At 39.5% G+C, this 21791-nt stretch overlaps 2 protein-coding genes across 4 annotated transcripts in view; one reads left to right on the forward strand and one right to left on the reverse strand.

Annotated features, from left to right (window-relative positions):
* The window catches only part of c6h10orf67 (chromosome 6 C10orf67 homolog), a 37860-nt gene extending 33618 nt beyond the window's left edge, over positions 1-4242 (forward strand). For all 3 annotated transcript variants that reach the window (XM_069191592.1, XM_069191591.1, XM_069191593.1), the window contains one exon: positions 4064-4242. In XM_069191592.1, the coding sequence (XP_069047693.1) occupies positions 4064-4105 (42 nt within the window). In that variant the 3' untranslated portion in view covers positions 4106-4242. The remainder of the gene's footprint in view (positions 1-4063) is intronic.
* A 10111-nt stretch (positions 4243-14353) lies between these two features.
* ptf1a (pancreas associated transcription factor 1a) lies at positions 14354-17473 on the reverse strand. Its single transcript, XM_006633881.3, has 2 exons — positions 15503-17473; positions 14354-14912 (listed from the first exon to the last, which is right to left on the reverse strand). The coding sequence occupies exons 1-2, from the start codon at positions 16104-16106 to the stop codon at positions 14710-14712; spliced, it is 807 nt and encodes a 268-aa protein (XP_006633944.1). The 5' UTR covers positions 16107-17473; the 3' UTR covers positions 14354-14709.
* Positions 17474-21791: the final 4318 nt, after the last annotated feature.

Here is a 21791-nt window from a genome sequence, read left to right on the forward strand (position 1 = left end):
AAACTATAGATTCCCATGAAATATACAATTCAGGCTTTAACTGCAGCAAGATTTTAGTGTGTTAAAAGTTGTACTGCTGGTACTACAATTATCATGACTAACTTAAAATAATAATAATGTCTTTATATACAGTATAAAGTGCTTTTACAGAGACGGCAGCCAAAGTACACTAGTACGCTCGCCACACATCAGCTACCAGTGAGGAGAACAGAGTGATGAAGCCAGTTCATAGAGATTATTAGGAGGCCAGGGAGAAATTTGGCCAGGACACAAGGGTAAAACCCCTACTCTTTTTAAGAAATGCCCTGGGATTTTTAATGACCACAGAGAGTCAGGACCTCGGTTTTATGTCTCATAAAACGGGCGGAGTGGTGGCTCTGTGGCTCAGGATCTGCGCCTGTGGCTGGAAGGCTGCTGGTTCAAATCCCAAGGCTGGCAGAAGAATCCTACTCTGTTGGGCCCCTGAGCAAGGCCCTTCACCCCAACATCTCCAGGGGTGCTGTATAAATGGCTGACCCTGCGCTCTGACGCCCAGCTTCTCTCCCTGTCTGTGTGTCTCATGGAAAGCAAATTGGGGTATGTGAAAAGACAAATTCCTTATGCAAGAAATTGTATATGGCCAATAAAGTGATCTTATCCTATCATCCGAAGGACGGTGTCTTTTTACAGTATAGTGTCCCCATCACTATACTGGGGGATTAGGACCCACACAGACCACAGGGTGAGCAACCTTAGTTTTTCCCAGGAGGTCTCCCATCCGGCTGCCAGCCAGGCTCACACCTGCAGAGCTTCAGTGGGCTTCCAGTTTTTTCAGTTGCAGGGTGATATAGCTGATGGCATTACTGTATAGGATTAATTACATTTAAAACTAAAACAATACAGCCTTGGGAAAACAAATTACAGTATGTTAAAATGATATTTGTATCCCAGAGGGCTGAGTGAAACAAAAAAGATTTGAATAAATGTCAAGGTGTGATATGTGAGTTCTTATATTACAGCTAGATAGCTCCAGACATAAGCTATTACTGCAGTTTGAAAAGGATGCCACACGCATTGTTATAGGTTCATTTCATAATTTCTCAATGTTATTATTTTATTATTTTTCAAGCATGTTTTTGCGTTAAACATTGTATTATGTAATCTAAGATCGTTTTTACTTGAGGAGCACATGCAGAATCTTTCTCACAATGCTGTATTTAACCTCTACCTGTGAGTTATTGATTTTTTGATCATTGGAAACTTCACTAATGATCTTCACAGATATGACTCTCATAGATAGCAGTGTTTGAATGCTGTTTGTCAATATGGAAGTGCTCTAACAAAGGTATCTGATGCACAGGAGCTAACACATTAATCTGATAGATTACATTGTGTTTTTCTGAAGTATCTATACATTCCAATAATCAAAGACAATGAAGCTATGTTATTTTCTGTAGCTTTTTTCTCTCTTTACCATGTGTATAAAACGTTAAGAATGTTTTATATTATAATTTAAAAAATATATATATTTATTTTGTTGACATGCTATTACACATATATTGTAATAGCATGTTTGTTACTATTGTTTTTGCTATGGAATTGTGAAGGTTGGAAGAAACATGGTCCATTTAATATGTTATCACTTTTGTGAGGTTCTTTCAAGGTTTATACCAGCATAAAGTTGATTTTTGCATTAACAATTTACGACCAGAAATGATTCAGATTTTATTTTTATATTAATCAGTTATGTGAATTGTAGATGAATTAATTGAAAGTGAAAAATATTTTAAGGAATATATATATATATTATGCATGATAGAAACATACAGTAGCTGTACAAAGGTCCTAAAGCTGTTGCAGCTTTGGGTATAATCGTCTTCTCACAAGTCTTTAACCAGAAAGTGTCAATACATGACTTCGGTATGGAGGCTTTGTATTTGAAGGGCTGGCAGAGCTCTTGATAAGCTATAATAGGGTCTGTCTATATCTGTGACAAGCAGCGTGCTGTAGGGTGACAAATGTTAAAGCCACTGGTCTTCAGCAGGAAGGAAAGGACTATGGCACTGACCTTTCAAAGATTCAGTGAGCCCTGGGCTCAGCCATGGGAATTCAGACCAGAGATCAGCATTGACACTCTTTAATTGAAACATTAGAGATAAGACACCAGCCTGTGCAAGTCTTGTCACTTGGAAAGAGTCTACAAACAGTGTTGTCGCACAGCAGAATGTTTATTCTGTGAAGTGGTGATCCAAAGTGGCCTGGATGAATTGATTCTTATAAGAAGCAAGACATTTTTGTGATTTTCCTTGGCTTAAATATAGGCTTTGCCTAAAGGGATTGGTTTAGGCAGTGTGGAAATATTAACAATGTTACAAGTTTTGTTTGCACCAGCAGGTAAACAGATTTGGAATCAGTATGTATGTTCTGCCTGAAAGATCATCTAAAGAAGGTTTTACATGCTTAATCAAACTAATTACTTATATTAACCCAACATATACTCTGTGTTTTTATCAACTCTGAACAAAAATAAACACTTTTTGACACATCAGAGGCAAAATATATACTGGATATTGAATTGAGCATTAATTGAAAGCATAATGGTCAGTGTATTTTGCAATATTGAAAATGAATTCTTTAGTGAGAATATAACATAGTAAAAGCAGAATGTTTTAATACCAATGACACATATAAAGATGCAATGTTGGGATTGTATCTTTAGTACAAATACTTGTCCTTTTATTTTAAAATTACAATTAACGCTAGTATAAAAGCTCTACATACAGTACACTCTGAAATCTCTAATCTCTAAAATCTCTACATACAGTACACTGTCTAAAACATTCTATAAGCAACGGTACATATGCCATTGAGTTTTCTCGAGCTTTTAATTCTTCTATAGAACAGTTTTCCTACTTTTGTTCTGAGTAACAGAAAGTACAACTGAGCAGTGCAAACAAAGTAGGGGGGAAAAAAATCAAAAACTGCTGAACCGCACAAGCATAATAAATTGTGTAACTTTTTGCTGCTGAATACGTCTTGCCCATATGCTGCACTACAAAGCCACGTGAATAAGGCATTTACAAAATCAGGCCCACCACATTAAACAGAAAAACAATCTTTATTCATGGTGACTTATCAGTCTCAATTAATCAACTTTAACAATAGAAATTCTGATGTGTTCAAGCAACCTGAAAGCTATAGGTCATCACCAGGGCATCATTGTTGTCTCTTTGTGTCTCCTTTTAAACGTGTTGCTTGTGGAGTTATTTTTATGATCCCGTATATGTTTTGACATCGAAACTTCTTTTACAAAGGTTTACTCTTAGAAAGCACATTCGAAAGCACAAAGCGTGTCAGAGCTCTCTAACATTAAGCACTAAACAGCTTCCCAGTCTTGCAGGACTGTTTCGTCTGTGCTGCTATGTGAATAGCATTGTGCACACCATTCCAATGGTATTGAAAAGGGGTGACCATTGGCTTGATTCGGTTACACGGTTTAGTTAAGTGCCTCCTCCCACTGCCTTGGGGTCTGTAAAAGGTCTGTGACCTGTTTAGAATTGCCCAGGGAAATGTCATGTTGCCCCTCCCAATGGGAGTATCTGCATTCATTTGATCGGAATAAAAAATGATTGGGGATGGTTAGATCACTGCTTTTGAATTGCAATTTATACCACTTTACAAAAATGCACATTGTTGGAAAAGAAAACATGGAAATGTTTCTTTCCAAATTGCATTACCTGTGAAATGCTATTAGTCTTTTTAAGACAATTCTTCTCTTGTTTGTTTTTCTAAATATAATAATATGTTACATTTAGTCTTATTTTTAAGTATTTCGTGCAGAACATGATTTTTTGAATAGTATTTTATTTACTTGTTTACCTTATTATCTGAATGTGTTAATTTTGGGGCAGTGGATTTTTTATTTTTAATTGGTATTTCCAGCATGTGTTTATTAATACATATACAGATGCATTAAAGGCTCTTTATGTTTGCCTAAGAATGCTCTCTAAATGTAGAACTACTCATTTGTTCTGCTTCATACCTGTCTTTTGTGGAGTCTAGTAAGAATGTCTTTTATTTCCAGAATCCCAAATACTGTCTGAAGATGAGGAAGAAGAGGAGATAAGTTCTGCTCTTCCTCTTCCGTGTCCACCATCCAGTTGCAGACAGTCTCCGTCTTCTCCAAATGTTCCGTAGCAGAGTGCACCAGAGTAAAGAGATATTGCAAGAGAAAGTATTAAACGAGCTCAAAGAGTCCCATGATATAGGTGTCTTTCTTTGCCTCCCTTCATGTACCGGCAAACCTAGTACCGTCAAAACTTTGAAATACCATGAGATAGAATGTATTCCAAATGGCTAGAAAGAATCTAGTATTCTGCTGCAAACATGGCTATGACTATCTCTTAATATTTCAGCTGTAATTCACTTATAGAAATACTGTAAGACAAGTACTTCGAATCTTTTCTGATTCATTGTATTATTGTTTTGATTATTATCATTGTATTATATTTCTGAATGCATCTGCCACACAGTAATTGAGAGAACGTTTAATTAAGTTAGCTACTTGACATTGTTAAGTCATATTTTGAGTTAACAATTCCATTGATACTGTTTTTCTTGTATTTTAATCTGTTTTTAGATCAGATATCACATAAACAGAAGGCAGTTTGTTCTTGAGTGTAAAGTTCTTGGAACAAGAGCTGTGGAATACACTGGCTTACTGCAGTGTTTGACATTTGCACTGGAGAATGTATTTAGCTTCCCGAATGCTCTATACAGCACAAAAGGCTGGAATGTAAGGCTTTTGGGATACAATCAATGGAAATGTGGGTACACTCACAATCACTTTTTAGCTCTGATTCATGTGGGCTTTTGTATTTACGTCAGTGAAATACAGAGGTAGCAAAACATGCATGGCAGCTACAAAGGAGCGAAAAATCAGCTCTGGTTTCGGTTCGGGAGCTGTAAGATATTTGCCAGCTCTAAGGAAAAAACTGAATCCACTGAATGATTTTCCTCCTTCAAAGTAAAGGCTTCTCCTCTGAAGCCTTTACTTTCTTTTGTTTTTATGGTTCTGTCTGTTAGGTGGATTTTGACTATGATATACATTGTCCAAATAAGGAAAAAGGCTCTTAACTCTAGTTAACAACTGAATTAACAGTCTGAAACTCCAGTATCTCAATCACGATGTCTATTGAATTAACAAAAAGCTTTGTGTGTCTCAGACCCCGTGACCTTCAACTACAAGCTTATAATCAATTACCAATTCCATCTTTGACATGTCTCATTTCATACTGAACAACATTTTCCCAAGTTTAGAAATGAGCTTAGAATATCCAAGGTCCCCATATTTTCTTTAACCGATGAGGCCTGACCAGGTACATACAGCCTTTTCCATTCAAGCGTAGTTTTGAATAAACTACTTGCATGGAGAATGGTGTAGTTGGAAAGAGACTGTTGTCATAGAAACTTCCTTCAGGTGTCAGATATATATCATTACCTTAACACTCTTTGGAAAGTTTACACTAAAGCAGTTTGCTACTTCTTTCACTTTTTTTCTCCATTGGTTTGTAAAACAACAAAAAGGCGATTTTTAAACTCTGGAAATTAATTGGATTCATTAGTTGTTAGATAAATGGCAATTGCTGGTAAGTTGGATTCCAGCAGAGTTTCACCATAGAGGGTTAATCGGAGTCAGTGCTGGAAACTTTCCCAGAACTGGCTTCCAGCCATTACAACCAATCACCCAAACTTATAGCTAGATTATGCTGATCGGTCTCTATTCAAGATGTCCCTATGGTGTTTGTATTTACTTCAAAAACAACTGCACAACTGTTAACAGTCTCTATGAGACTCCTATAATAATAAAACTGTCAAGTGCCAGTCTTAAATATCACCCTGTAATAACTTTGCATTAAAGGGCAAACACGAATAGGTAAAACAGGATGTGCCATTTCAGCTTTTATTAATTAATTTTTATATTTATTCTTTACTAAAACTACTGTTAGGTTAAAGAAACCGTTTCAGGGTATTTTATGGGTTTTTTTTTCTGTCATGCTAATTGAAATTCTAAGGAAACGATCCTGTTCCTTTTTAATTAATGAACGGAATACTTTTGCGTCGCTTAAATGAATCGTACTTCCCAAATGCAGAAGTCTAGTTCATGCCTTAAAAATGTACTAAATTCATTCTAAACACAGAGGAATCCGATCTGTTAAAACAGAGCTCGGATTTCGCAGGGATAAATACGCGCACAGTTCTTTGACTTTTTTTACGCGAACGCGAATTCGCTTATCACCTTATTTTGCTTAATGAAAATGCTTTTATAGCTCAACTCCCAGCTGCATTTGTCTTGCAAAAAAGTGCCTGCTGAGAAATGCATATAATAGGGAAACGGGTCAGCTGGACAGCAGTGTAATTAATGCCAGAAAAAGCCAAGAGCCGGTTTCATAGATTGTCTATTGAGGATATTAAAACGAGACCTGGTGAAAAATGACGCATGCTTTTACACTTCAGAAAGCTGGCAACTGGCAAAGCCCTTTTTAACTTCGTCCTGCTGAACAAAAGAGGTCGACACATCGAGCTAAGTTGTAACGAGTTCTGTGTCTCCAGCACATTACGTGCATCATGGAAACATATTGTATCGAAATAGTTTGGAGGAGAATACTGGGGATGAAAGAGAATGGGAGCTTTGATCAGCTCACTGGGGTCCTGGGTGCGCACAGACTGACTGCAAGGCGTTATTCAGTTCCTGCTAGACACACTTACAAGACCGCTGAAAGAAATTTGCATATTAGTAATTTATCACATTTTAGTTCGACTTTTTTTTCTGCAAGGTAAAAAAGTGCCCTGAATAAAACCAGATCAATCATCAAAATAGAGAAAGCTATACAATTCACCCAAGTTTCCCCTCTTCTCGGGAAAAAGGGAAGGCACGTTTATCAAAACGTTCTTGCAAGTTAGAAAACGCACCAAAATTGTGGAACAAATCTAATTCCACCATCCTACTGCGCTTTTGAAGAGGTATACATAAAAGGAAGGTTTGAAATAAATCAGTAGGCTACACCAAGCCCTTCCAATACATTTTATTCAGGCAGACATTGTAAGAACAACTGCTTTTAAAATATCAGCTCTGTAAGATTGAGTCGGGCTATTTATTGTTTACATTAAGACGGTTTCGCGATATTTGTATGCTACTAAGCACATTCCCTTAAATATGCCTTTGGATTAGTCTTTGGATTTAATAAATTGTCAAAAGGCTAAGGAACATCAATTATCACAAGTGAGTAAAATGGCTAGGGCATTCAACCATCTAAAAACGTGAAATAATTAATTTTGTTAAAAATCGTTATATTCTGAGTGCGCAACTACATCCAAACCACAACCATACCTCTTCAGTGAGTCGTTTCCCAGCCTTTTGCGTATATATGAAGTATTAGTAGGGACAGGGACAGTGTGTTCAAATGCATGCTTTAAAGCACCAATATTTATTTATAGTGAACGCAGAGGCCAAGCAGAATCACGAGAGTTAACAGTGGAGTGAGTGTTCCTGTGGAATAAAAAGAACACATCCCAGGCTTAAGAAATGAGGCAGTAAATAAAGAACTGTAATATTTCATAGGGGGCACCGAAAATCTGGATACAATGCTCCTCATATTAAACGCGATCTTCTTTCTCTTTGGTGTCAAACAAAAGTCATAGCAAGACGTCTTTATGGCTAATTCAGTCAAAGGCACATCCCTGATTCCCCTGCAGAAAGGTCAGTGTCGTTGTGTTTGGTCCACCAAGGGGGTGTTTTCACAGCAAAGACTGAGCCAGCTGTCTCTGTCATACTCTCACTATTGGGAGAGAACACACTGGGCATGGCTGTTAGAACCATTCTACACCTGCAAAATATACTGATTTCCAACACTTTTCAACTTTTTTGTTTAAGGAATTCAAGCAAAACAAAGGGACCATTGGCAAAAAAAAAAAGCACTGAAAACTATGGGGTAGTTGGGTATGTACCAGCCGAGAAACATAGCCCGCCCTTGTGGGGCCCACATCAAAGGATTTTCATGTTCAAAACTTTGGTAAAACGGTCAAATAATTGCAATAAGTGTAATAGTTTTGTCCTAAACTGAAGGGCCTCTTGTTCCGGCCTTAATTTTGAATTATGCGCGCACGGAGAAAACAAATAATAGTACCCCACCACTTCATGTGGCCTATAAGTACCCTCTTACTGTCGTTTTTAAACAGAATAAATCAGTGCTATCAGGAAACTCCATCGCTAGGATTTTCCCTTCTTTAGACGTAGTTTTTTTTAAAAGACCAGTTTAAAATACTTATTTTCTTTCATAAACATGCATTTTACGTTTAAACGCGTGTTTTACTGGTGTAAAATCATGTAAGTGGAATGTTTTCTGATCAACATGCTAATGTGCAGACTGGTGTTTTATATACAGTAAATTGATATTACTAACTGTCTTAGATTATGTCGTTTTTCACTTCTTGTGAAGACATTTAGGTTAAATGTACGCAATTATCTAGAATATATTGAAATACTAAGAAAACAATATCTACCTGCGGAAGTTTTTTTTTTACTGTAAATTCTCTAGGTAGTTAAAGTGCGAGATCTCACATCCATGCTAGCCTTCCGATAAGTTAGCTAAAAAACAGTTATTGTAGCTATATTTTCTTTAAAAAAACAAACACTGAAGGCATTTTGAAGAACAAAAATATTAGTCATTAATATTATTTTGCGTAATCAACTCGTCAGCATTTCTGACTTTCTGTCATGCGCTATTTACAGTGGGTTTGTGTGTTTTTGACAAAGGAATTTTATAAAATAATTTGACTCTCTATGCTGAATATATGAAGTTTTATTTTACTAAAGCCTAACAAACAATGTCAGCTCTATGTGTCCATGTTTAAACCATATTTACAATTTTCTAATTTAGTTTAATTCAGTGCTTTACTTGTTCTGTGCTTTGCGCATTTCTGGTTTAAAAACGGCAGTATGAAATCGTTTAAAGTGTACGTAGCAGTTTGTTTTTACTCAGGAGTTATGTTTGGGTGTTACTAATCAAGGCCGAAAAAGGTCTGACTTCACAATAAAAGGTTAATTTTTATTTCGGTACTCTGTGCCAAGACTCTGTGGAAAGGGGCCACTCGTGGGAAACCACCAACTGCATTTTGGCTTTGTAAATATTTGAAACAAGAAAAAAAAAGGACTGGGGAGTACCAAAAAGGCGGTTTCTGAATATCTTGTTTATGGTCATTTTAGGAAAAGATAAGGGCTGGAGAGGTACCAAGTGCACGATATATATTTGTGGGTCTTTTGTGGATTGATGTAGCTCTAGCGCAAGCACACCCCCGGGCTTCCTGAGCGCACAGTGCGCACTAACTCTCCACTTCTATCTGTTCAGTTCATCCACGGGCAGTTCCATGCGCCACAGAGCCTCATTCGCCGATATTCGTTTCACTTGCTTCTAAAAAAAGATCAGTGATTATTTCTGGGCGATTCTAAGTTCCCTTCGGCTACATAGGGGTACGTCCTTGATGCTCATCTTATTTCTTTGCTACTGATACGCTCCGTGGCACAAAGTTCGTTTAAAGACAATCCTGCACGCATGCGCGTCTTTGTGCACTTGTTAGGGGAGGTAAGTTGGTAGAAGTTTGGAAAAGGTACAATAACTCGGTGCCTGAACGCGCTGCTGACTCCAGGGCTTCTCCGATGCAAAAGGCTGGTTCCTTAGCACCATATGCTTAGTGAATAAAGCCCTAAAAGCTTAATAAAGGTAAAACGTTGTCTTTTAAAGGTTGGAAAGGGTCTTTTATTTGATTTAGATGGAGTACTTGCGCACAAACCAAAGCGCGCTTTTGGCATTAACTCGCCCTTTCTTTAGGAAGCGTAGCGGCCACCACGTAGCGTGTTTCATTACAGCATAAGCTTTTCATCACTCGGCTTTGTTCGGAATGAAAGTAATGCTGTGAATTAAAGAAATGACAATATTTTCTATCAGCTTGAAGGTCCAGGAGAAGGGCCCTTGAGCTTGGCAAAAATCAGGCAAATCATTCATCATGCCACCCCGCACCTGTGGTCTTGGCATTCAAAGTATACAAACCTATTCCTATTAACCTTAATTATTCAAAAACGACACAATGGTTGAAATAGAGCAGGTTGAAGTCTGTTTATTGGTCGTAAATGTTTTTCTGAAGATCTCCTGAAGCTCTTTGTTAGCTCGTCGTTGAGTCTGGCCTCTTTCTTTCAGACGAGAGTAGCCTTGGACTTTTCCATTTTCAATCGTAACATCTGCTTAATCGTACGGATCAAAATATGGAGACACAAAACATATGTAATGGTTGATTTGTTAAATCCTGGTAATGAGTTATTAACAAGGGAAAACAATGGGGCAGGATGGTGAGAGCCTTATGGTAACAGAGTCACTTCATGTAACGCCTGACGTTTCCCTCCTTGATAAATGGAACTAAGATCTGAACGCCAGGTGATCGTAAGAAAATCAATGTCTTTAGGGGCCAGCACTAAGACCTTTTTTTCTATGTGAAAAATTAGAGGACATAAATTTAATTGGCTGATCAGCCTGAAGCTGTAGGCTTGAGTCTAATTGCTAGTAGATCTAGCCAGGGAGACAAAACGGGATTTTGGACTGTTTGCTGGCTCGCATTCGAGCTTTCAGCCCAAGTGTATCATTGAAAATGTGTTTTATTATAACAAATGTCATGCTTTACAGTTCCCATATTGTGTAAAGACAATAGTTAATGGTACATTAAAGACAAGAACACCATGCCAACACGTCTTGGAGACATTGTAAGGGCCTCTCTCTTTGCTTGTTTTAAGCAGCTGCAGTCCAGGACCCAGAGACACAAAAAGAACAAGTTTGAAATACCAGGTGCATCCGAGAGAACCACGACGGGGATGGAAATGTTACAGCCTAGGACATGAACCTAGCAATAAAGATATCATTTCAATTGTTAGGAGCTTCCACGCCATGTAAAACGAGAGGCGCCAGAGCTGCCTGCTTTCTGGCAGCGATACTTTCCCTCCCTGGGCTGCCCTGCAAGCCAGAAATCTCCCTCAGCCAAATCCGAACACCTGTTGGCCAGACCTCACATCCAGTCGTGGGAATCGTTTCCTTTGAATGATTCCAGATATGTAAAATTTGTTGTGGAATTATTTTTCCGGCCATTCCCACAAGCTGTAGAATGCGTGGTTGGAAGGGATTTGCTCACGAGGGTGTACGAGGGAGACTCAACTGGTGTTTGTACAGCCTCGCAGCTGGTACTCGATGCCACAGAAAAAAAAATACATTGATGAAAATGTGATGAGTTCGTGGATTTAAGGGGTTTCACACCCTATATATTTAAGTGCGATAATCCCAATGTTAGCAGATTCCAAGCTTATGGGAATTTTATTAGGAGCGGTTCTCAGTGCCTGACCAGTTTAGCGCGCATTGCTGCTCGCGAAGACAGCGCGTTTGTTTTGCTCTTTCAGCGTTTTTTTTTAATATAAATATTTATCATATTTTGCCCCATTTAGGTTTAGCGACAACATAAATATCAAAACTCTTTTAATCAATGATACTGTATTTCAGATTTGTACTCCGCCATGAATACACGGGATTTAAAGAGGATGGAACTCCTTGGTAGTGATGTTAAATTTGCTTTTTATAAATTTGCTCGCAAACAATGGAAAACACACCTTTGTAAATGTTGGAAACGTAATCTATACTACTGTTGATGTTTCTTCAAAGAGAGAGACTAGTTAACGAACTCCTAAAACATAAACACCAATATCACTATATCTTAACATAACCCAGCAAGATTGACTATGATTTTAAAAGCAAATAAATTAAATTTAATTTATGTGATGTGTTTATTCCCCCCACTCTTCTATTTATAAATATTTTTGGTGAAGTTTCCCCAATCATTTTTAATCATAACATAGAGTCTCCGAAACTGAAAACGTACATTTTACAATTTACAGCAGTTATAGTTTTGGGGGGAAAAAACATTTGATAACCACGTTTATTTAATCGTCTTATTAAAATTAAATATACTGTACAGCATTTACTCGACACAAGAAACGATAAGAATAGTTTGGGAAAGGATGCGCCTGCCCTTAAGTGTAGGGTTTTTACATGTTCCATATTATTTACTTTTTTCTATGAAACCCCAGAAAATAACTTCTCTGAGTGCGTTTTTCTAAGAAAAGGCACGGTGATTAGAGAGTGGCTGAATAGTTGTCTTTCATGGCTGCCCACACGCTGATGCTCACAATACCCTGCAGCACACTTACTGACCAGTACAAACTCGACTTGCATGCCAAAGTCGCTCATTCACTGTGCAACAGGTATTCAGAGAGGTCTAATATTTTGACAAAGTAAGACCTAGCACGGCAAAACCTTTTAAGTCCTATAGTCAAACCAGCTAGCCGAAATGAAGCTTGGTGAGGGACGGCGACAGTATGAATGTTTAATAGCGTAAGCAAACGATAAAACCTGTCAGGCTTTGAAGAGAGCGCTTGAACGAGTTGCCAAGCTAGAGCACGAGAGTGACAAGATAGAGACCCTGGCGTTTCACGTTGGAAGCTCAACCATTCCGCTTGATCGACATCGTACTAAAGGATGTGTTGGAGTATTGTGCTGGCAAAAACACTGCCTCTCAATAGCTATAGGTGCCCATAAACAAAGATTGCAGTGTTGTTTCATTGTGCGGTGCCACTTTACCAAATCAAATTGAAATGTTGCCTCGACAAAACAGAAGAAGCCAGTACAAGACTTTCAATCTCCTTTATTAGGTTAAAGTCTGACTTGCTAACATTTGACTTTATAATGAATGTAATGAGATTACATGGCTGATTGTATCGCGTTTCAGACGCGAACTTCTGTGCTGTTAGTGCTGTTAATGAGGCTCTAATGCATTACGAAATCAAATTATTGAAATTTTGTGAATGCACACCCCTTGCTTTACTATGTGCATCGGGCAGAGCGTGTTTAATAATAATACAAATAATAGATTTTTAGAACGTGTTGTTACAATCACATAATAATTGACACTATTTTAGTTATGTCTGAAAGCTAGCGTTATTTACGTACCTGTTAATTTACTTCACAACAGACATATGTACACTAACCAATAAGGATAAAAGGCTATCGAGTGATACGGAACGCGGTCATTTCTGTTGAACTAATGTTGTATATCTTTTTCATTCATTGTAGGAAGTTAGTAAATGAAATAATTATACCTTCAGCTCGGTGTTCCAGTTCGCATCCGCTCCCGAGATTTTACTTTCCAAAACCTGCATCGTGGGTGACTGGTGTGCAAGTGAATGTCTACGCATGGACATCTGTCCTAGTCTGGGACTACCTCTTAACTCCTAGGGTAGCTGACGTAGGAACAGCCAGCAGGGCCGCAGAACCAGGACTGGTACCACGGGAAAACTCTCTCCTGGCGCACCTGCCGAGTAGGGAGATAGTCATGCTGCTGCGAACTGGGTTTGTCATGCTTCTTTGAGCAATTTAATTAACCTTTCTTATCCAAATCAGAAATGGCTGGTTTCTTAATCAGGTAGATTCCGTGGCACAAATAAATGACCATATTATATCCATTTTTTTAAAGTGATATGCAAAAAAGCTTATGTCAGTCTGCGTCTTTTCCCAGTTAGGATTTTGCATTACTGTGCTTTGAGCAAAGCGTTTTTCCAAAGAGCTCAGACTCCAGCGCATTTGCTCTTATGCCTATATTCTGCAGTGGAACACGTCATTCATTTGAAACAAAAACAGTCTGAGTATGTAGTATAAACTTTATTATAACTTAGAAAACGCTTGAACTAATGGAACCATAGCCTTAGTTGTCTCCCTCCATTATTAAAGCTGTCCATAAGAAACAATGGAATTAGTCGTATAAAAGTACAGCTCTGAATGCAGGAAACTAATTTGATATGCATTTTATTTCCAATGCACTCCAAAGATAAGTGTTAGATACCAGGGGCATTTTGGTGCTATTGATATGCAAATTGACTTTGTAACTCTAAAGTCATACATATAAAGCTGTTATTTAACATAATTGATAAGGAGTGTTTAAAGGGGTGGAAACTATTTCTTCCACATTACGGATTACTAACAATCTAATTTGAAATAAAGGTGTTTATTTCTTAAGGAGAACTCAAAATCAAACCGGATTTTGTGCTGGACAATATGGTCAACTACGTGGGTAATGTTGGCTTAATGTTTTATAATGGATAAAACGTATAATCCTTCCATCTTTTTTTGAAAATGATTCCATTTTTGAAAATGATTTGGATTCACAACAGAAAATACAACGAGTACACGTTATTGATCGTTTTTATTTCGCAAATCACACAAGAAAAATAAATAATTTCAAAATATTCTTAAAAATTCCAAAATATAGATCTATATTTCCCTTACTTACACGTAGCAAAAGTTTATTTTTAAATTAAATTAGATCATATATTATTGATTAATTGAAAACAATTAAATACAAATACATTCAGTCTCTATGATTCTAGATCATGTAATCTCTTCAATAAATACAATAAATACATTGATTGCCATTGGCTTTTTTTCCCCATTTAGATTGAACAGCTTTGAAAACCTCAATATATACACACCTTTACAATCAATCATCTGTACATTCGCTTATTTACATCCACATCATTAAGTTAGTTAACACACAAATAACATCATTCCCAAGAAGGCGCGGGAGCTCCTATGATATGAATTCAAATGGAGGTTCATTCTCAATGTTGTTCAAAGAGGATTTTAAGTTTAATTTCCGTGGGTCCTCTGGAGTCCAGACCTTCGCGGTCCTGATGATATTCTGCTCCTTCAGCTGCTTCTCATCCGTCCAGGACAGAGAATGACCGGCCAGCGGAGGAAGCCCATAGTCGGGATCACTCGGAGACGGAGATCCTGAGAAGAGAGATAAACCGGTTAGTACCGCGCAAACAGCGTCTGTTTAAAACCACGGTGAAGCAGAAGCGTTGTATTCAATAGCGGTATTTCAAAAAACGAATATCTAAAGCAGGCGTTTCAGACTCACTCTCCGAGGGCCTGCTGCTTGTTGTCCCAAATTGAATACTCAATTAAACAATTAACCGAATTATTTACTACGTCAGGCATATATATAGGAGTTTGCCTGAGGTCTTTTACAGTTGATTACACCACACGTCCACTCCATTAAAGGTACAGTTACCTGTAATGCACCCCCGATCCTGATGAGAAGAATTACCATTACGCAGCTCATTAAATCATTAGACTAGCTATATAACTGAGAACTTGAGAGGACAAGTTCACACAATAACCAGCAGACAGAAGTCTCTCCAGAAACTGTATTTGAGACCCCCTGATTTAAAGTTTACCTGCCTACGTCTAAGCTTTTTGAGAACTCGCGAATTTAGCCAAAGCACACGCTTGGTGCTGATCTCGTTTCCGCGGGACTGCGGCGGCGCAAGCTTGGGGTTTGTCTCGGTAGTGCTCTTGTTGCTCTCGAACGCACTCACTTGTGCCCCGGTGACAGATGATGACTTTCTTGGGCTGGCTGGACGCATCGCTGTGGCTGTTCCGGATAGGCATGTCGGACTGCACCAGCTCTGCGAGGAAGTTAATGTAGCCTATGGCCAGGCGCAAAGTGTCGACTTTGGAGAGTCTCTTCTCGTAAGGCAGCGTGGGGATGTGGGACCGCAGCCCCTCAAAAGCGTCATTAATGGATTGCATCCTCCGGCGCTCCCTGACATTGGCAGCCTGCCTCAACTGTTGCATCTCGGCCTCTGATCTCAAGCGCCGCCGCCTCTTCAGCAGCGACCCCTCTCCTTTCAGCTGGGGGGACATCTCGGAAGTGCTGTCCGCGCAGCTGTAAGAAAACGTGGACGACGAGGAGGAGAACGAGAAGTTGCCGGCGTCGCAGTACTCCCCATCGTGCGCCACCACCCTGCTGTCCTGGTAGTAGTCTTGGATCTGGCTGGTCAGGAAGTCCACGTCTTCGTCCAGGAACTCGTCCGTGTCCAAATGGTCGCGGGAGGACTGATCTGTAAAAAAATCCTCTTCGTCGAAATAAGGGGAGGAGAAGGAGTCCAGCCCCGTGAATTGATCCAACACTGTGTCCATTTTTCCCCCCTCTCTCTCTCTCTCTCTCGACTCGTCTCCCTGTTGCCCAGTAACAGCGGTTGCCTGCTCTTTGCTCTGTCTTCTGGATGTTCAAGAGTTGCTTCAGCTGAAGGCTGGCACGCGAGGACTCTTATAACTACATCCACAGTCGCGTGCCATTAACCAGAGGCGCCAGCCAATCAGAGCCCAGGCATCCCTGCGCTGGGAGAGAGGGATACACACCTAGAGACAGCCTCTGCGGCCGCCGCCGGCCGGCCGGCCAGATAGCGCTGAAGTTCACTCCGGAGTCGGTGTGCGTCCGACAAAGCGGCACACAAGAGGTTGTTGTGTGGGGGGTAAAGGGTATTTTTTGTGTCTGCTTAAGACATTGTGTTACATCACCCGAAATATCCAGAGGTTAAAAAAAAAAACAACCAAACCAGAATCGCATTCTGTTCTGCCTCGGAAAATACAGTCCTGTTTTCCAATTGCTCATCTGTACTTTTGACTTTTACGTTTGACTTCGTCATTTAAAGCAGCCCCTCACTCAATCCGCTACATCAAACACGAGTCATATCTTAATAAACGCGTCTGTAAAGCTTTGCCGGTGTGCGCCAGTCGTATTTATTCCAAAAGTTTGGAAGTCGCGTTAGTTGTGAATTGAATGGAATAGTCTGCCTTACAGTATGGTTAATCATCTTTATCGGGAGCTGCAGGCATTTAATTTTAAAAACCCACATAAGGTTTACGCGCATGAAAGAGTTTTATATCTTCTTCTGGAAAAAATGAGCACAACTCCACCGCGTCAAAGCATCGTATGACAAAGGGAAGTGTTTGGGGTTTCTCCCAATAAACATGTGGCAAAACATGGCATATTCTCTCAAAATGACCTCTAAAGGCCGAGTCTGAGCGCCTGTCTTCCTGGCGAATGGAAACTGCAGGCCGGCAGCGGAGGCCCCAGGTCTTACAGCAGGTGCACCACCGAAGCGTCGTCAAGGTCCGGCGCGTCATTGCCATTAAAATCACCACCTACTTTTAAAAGTTCGGCTTCACGACCTTTGCATTTTGAATTCGACGCGTGAGAAGCTTCGTTCCGCGGTGGTCGGTTTTATTTAAGGATGTTCAACACCGACGCACAATGCTTTCAACGGGAGCTGATTCTCTTAACGCGAGCAGATGCAACTTCCTTCTGCTTACTACCCGTGCGCCTTGGGCATGGGTAGTAGACCATCGCTTTCATTCAGCGCTCCTTCTAACGTGCTAACCATTTCTGAACACTTTAAAGGCAGCTTGGTTATCACCTGTTAGCTGGATAAGTCAGGGAAAGAGTTCCTATTATTAACCTTCGACGGCGCCTAAAAACAGTGTCATAATACAGGTAGGTCTCCGTCACACAATACTACTAATCCCTGCAGCGTGCTGGAAGAAGCTGCTGCATCGACTACCTAATTAATTGTCTGGGCATCCGCCTTCACTTTAACTCTTTTCTGGCTTTGCGCACAGACCTATACAATGTAGCACAAACATTTGTAAAAGACTGACCCCATTGAAAGGCATCGTCCTTTAAGGCTAAAACACATAAGGGGAAAGGAGTCCTCATCAATCACGAGTTTTACGGCGGTGGTTTGCGCGATTGTGTCTGTGCAGTGGACACTTGCCTGTTCATGCAGCAATCAACGGAGAATGGGAGACTACTTTACTGACAAAGCAGGGGCGTTCCTTGCTTTTCAAAGGCAACTACTTTCAGTCACCGTGAACGGCTAATTTATGACAATAAGGTGTCTCTATCTTTAAAAACCCTGAAAGGAACACATAATGAAACGACCACAAAACACGAGCGGAGTGGACACTTGCTACATGACCAAAGGTCCACCAGAGCATTTGTTTCTAAAGAGGGTCTCCATCTCTAAAGATTGCTTTTTATGAAGCCAAAAGAGTCTCATTAAACTTGTGTTTAGAAACCGCGAATCGACTATTTGAATGAATAGAAATGACAAAAAGGAAGAACCTAATATTGGAAAGATGTTTTTTTTTGTACAAATAGAGAAAAAAAAAGGCTCAAGCTTAAAGCGCCGGTAAATGATGGGAGAGGATTATCACTTATCTGGGCTAATGGGATGTTTCTGCAAATTAACAGGCTTTTGGAAACGGCACTCAAATTGATGCTTCTAATCTGCAATCATTGTGATCGCACGTGTTTCGCACAATCAGATGGGTAACAGTTTTGCAGAAAAAGGAGCAGATAAGACTATTAATGCAGTTATCCAAGACAAGATGAAAAAAACCCAACACTTTCACATTTCAGACTTTGGAAATATGAATCCAAATGTCCTTGAGAATCACAGAAACCAAATTGTATTTTTCCGGACATCTGGTGCAATATGGGCGTTTTCTTTAATCAGGGTCCTTGACGATATAAGAAATAGGTGATATGGCGAAAACGAGAGAAAGGATAAAAACTGCTTAACGCTTTGGATTAAAAAGTTGAACAATGCGGATCATCATTGGTATTGGAACGCCTTATTAGAACAGAATTTCGTATAATAAAACTACGTCTTAAAGCACTGGAAGCCTTTTCCACCGTGGTAATGTGTTAGAGAATAAAGGCAGACCAGTGTACAGTATGTAAGGTTAAAGCTTTTAAATGTAGAGCAATGGTTTAATATTCGACAGAGGACGTCTATTGCTGCAAGGTAATTTACAATTGGTGACTGATTAGACCCAGAATCATTAAAATAACTCTGTATTGCACCTCGTTTTGATATTCGCAAACGCTTTCGATTTTGACCTTATTCGAGGTGCATTTACATTTGTTCGTGTTTTCAATAATTTATTAAACGGGTATGACTCCGGATTATTGGCTAAATGGAGTGTTCCTCGTCGCCAGTGCTTATTTTTAGGTTTGTTTCGTAAAATGCATTTCTCTTCTGACAGGTTCACTGTCAACAGAAGAGTGGTTGGGGTGCGTCATGCGGACGGAACTGTTTTTAACAGCAGAGACAAAACTATGGTTTTCTGAATAATCCCAATTCAACGCAGGTATTATTGACATACAGGTAGTTATTCCAGTCTCCGATAACTCAGTGGCACCTTAATCGTACAATTGACATTTTTGGGTCAAATTTAAGAGTTTTCATCTTTGCGTGACTGACAAACTACGGTAATGTTACTTGGTGTAATATCGTTTTTTTTGGCTACTTTCGTAAAAACTAAGTGACATAAAAAATAATTTTCTGACAGATACAGTTTGCCGAAGCTGCATGAAATGGTGCCAACATTTATTTAACTTATGGAATCGTTTGAACCTTTTTCCAAAACGTGTCTGAGCATTTCGTTTTCTATTTTGCGAAATGGTGTATAAACACAGCCGCTATCAACTTGTTGAGCCATAGTTACAAAAATAGGATTAAAATCATATTGCGATCTATAGCCCTGATTGTTGCCTCTTTAAAATCTAACAGTCCAGCATACTGATAAACCTGTCAACGGCTGGTGAAAACGTAGAATAGTTTTCATTAGATTATTCTGGGTCAACTTTGGAGTAATAAAAAAAAAACTTTTATCTCAAACTTATACATTTAATGTTTCAAAGCATTTACATTTTAGGTGAGCGACAAAACACTGAATAGATCTATAACGAAACCTTTGAAGTCTTTTTGGGGCCAGAATTGTACGCTCTTATTCTTGGGTCTGTTATTCGTCATTTTATTAATGGTTGCCCTAAATGGAAAGCTTTTTCGTGCGCTTTTAAAACGTCCTTTCTTGATATCACATGCGTATTCCGCTTGCGGCAATTATCCACATCCTTGAAAAACTGGTGGGGGGGAACACCAGTGTAGAAGCAAAAGGTTATTTACTGCACTATGTACGGTTTATTATGAAGGTGCTGGTGTAGCAATAAAAGCTGTGTGCCCTCACAGTAGTAGCCAAAGAGGCCGTCTGTCAGACACCTCAAAACAAATTACGCTGGTACCTGAGCTTCTTACTGGTAGTGATCTATAAACAACTCGTATTCACACTCATTCATGTCAAGACAGTGGGGGTCACTTTGTTAGGAACAGAAAGCGGAGTCTGAAAAGTGCAGAAGCGCGCAGCACCGAGGCAAGCTGCACCGCGAACGCCGGTCCGTGGGAATCCGAACACTTGCTCAGCTCCAGTCACTGAAACACCCAGCCAACTTTATAAATGAGCTGCGCTCGCTTTGCAGCTTGTAAGACAAATAAGTGTTTGGTACAGTGGAGACGCTTGAGGTTCCCCCCCCCCCCCCGACTTTGTTTTCGGGGAAGGAGTCAGTGAATAGATGGCTTATTTCTCAAGATTAATGCATCAGGTTCTGCTTAGCGCTGAAACATTACAATCGGGTCGGCTGAGAGACGAACAAGTCAGTTTTTATAAGGAAACCTGGAGGCTTTAATTGTCACACTCAAACATTTAGGCTATTGTCCAGTTTTAGAAATTCCGTGTTTCCTGGAGAGAAATAACCTCTAGTTTCTACATGTTGCAACAACTACACAAGACCTTTCAGATTCCCTGGGTCTGCCGCGTTCTGGGTTTTAACCCAGTTTGTGCTCATAGAAACAAGTTTTTATATAAAGGCTGCCCTTATAATTAACATAAATTGATAAAACACACGGCACGATATTTATTTTGTTTTTCTACATTTTTTTAAAAAATGAACTCAAGCATTACAGAGCTTCTGTTCCATCTGAAACGCTTTGTTTTGAGAGTGGGTTTCGAGTGCAACACTCTGCAGAAGCGGTCTGGTAAGGGACTTGAAATCGTTTTTATCGTTACGTTTTTTATAGGTCTATCTACTGTTCTCACAAAACACTGTCAAGACGTGTGGCGCCCCGTTCAAGATGCAAGAAGTTATTCTGCCGCACATATTTACTGCACTGTCGTTTAGTTCACTGCATCTTTATCAGCCCTCCTGAAGGCTTCCAGGTTACCAACTTCTCACAAAACTCACTTTGAACTGTGAAAGCCACTACAAAGGGTAATACATTTCAAGATTAGTCAGATTTCAAACTGTATTACAGGTGGACAGGCAAGCAAGAAATACCACAAGCCGATGGTACTGTTTTCACACTGCTCAGAGGTTGTGTGGGTGCACTGTTTACCCCGGGAAGATCGATAGTTGCTGCAATTAAATATATAATCAAGGTGCCAGAGTTTGGGACACAATATTGTAACCAGTTTTTGCAAATTCATGTAGTCATTTATTTGATATGCGATTCTATAATGTGCCAATTGTTTCTGATCATGTTCACATATGTGAACTATATCTTAAAATGCTGAAACACACGGATATGCCGTGTTATATCGATTAGATGTAGTCTTTCGGCTTGCCCGTGGCACTTAGCTCCACCTTCTGGTACTTAAGTGACTTGCGCATTTTATTTGTTTTTACTTGCGCGTTTGCAGACCCGTCACGAATTATAAAATGCATCATCCGTGGAAAATTATACATCGGTCTATACAAAACATGAATACAAAATCAGCGTTGAAAGCAAAACCTAAAACACACATAAAAAATAAAATAATCCACGCCTTCAAAAGTGAAACAAAGTTAGTGGTAATATAATTAAAGCTCGCATTTCGATAATGCTTTCCATTCCGAGGTGTTTCACATACAGGAGAGTTCTTGCGTCATTAATCGGGAAGAGCAGCTCCCGCCTGCGACCATTCTTAACGTGCAATGCGGCA

This window comes from Lepisosteus oculatus, chromosome 6 (assembly GCF_040954835.1).
Source record: "Lepisosteus oculatus isolate fLepOcu1 chromosome 6, fLepOcu1.hap2, whole genome shotgun sequence".
In the NCBI taxonomy this organism is placed as follows: Eukaryota; Metazoa; Chordata; class Actinopteri; order Semionotiformes; family Lepisosteidae; genus Lepisosteus; species Lepisosteus oculatus.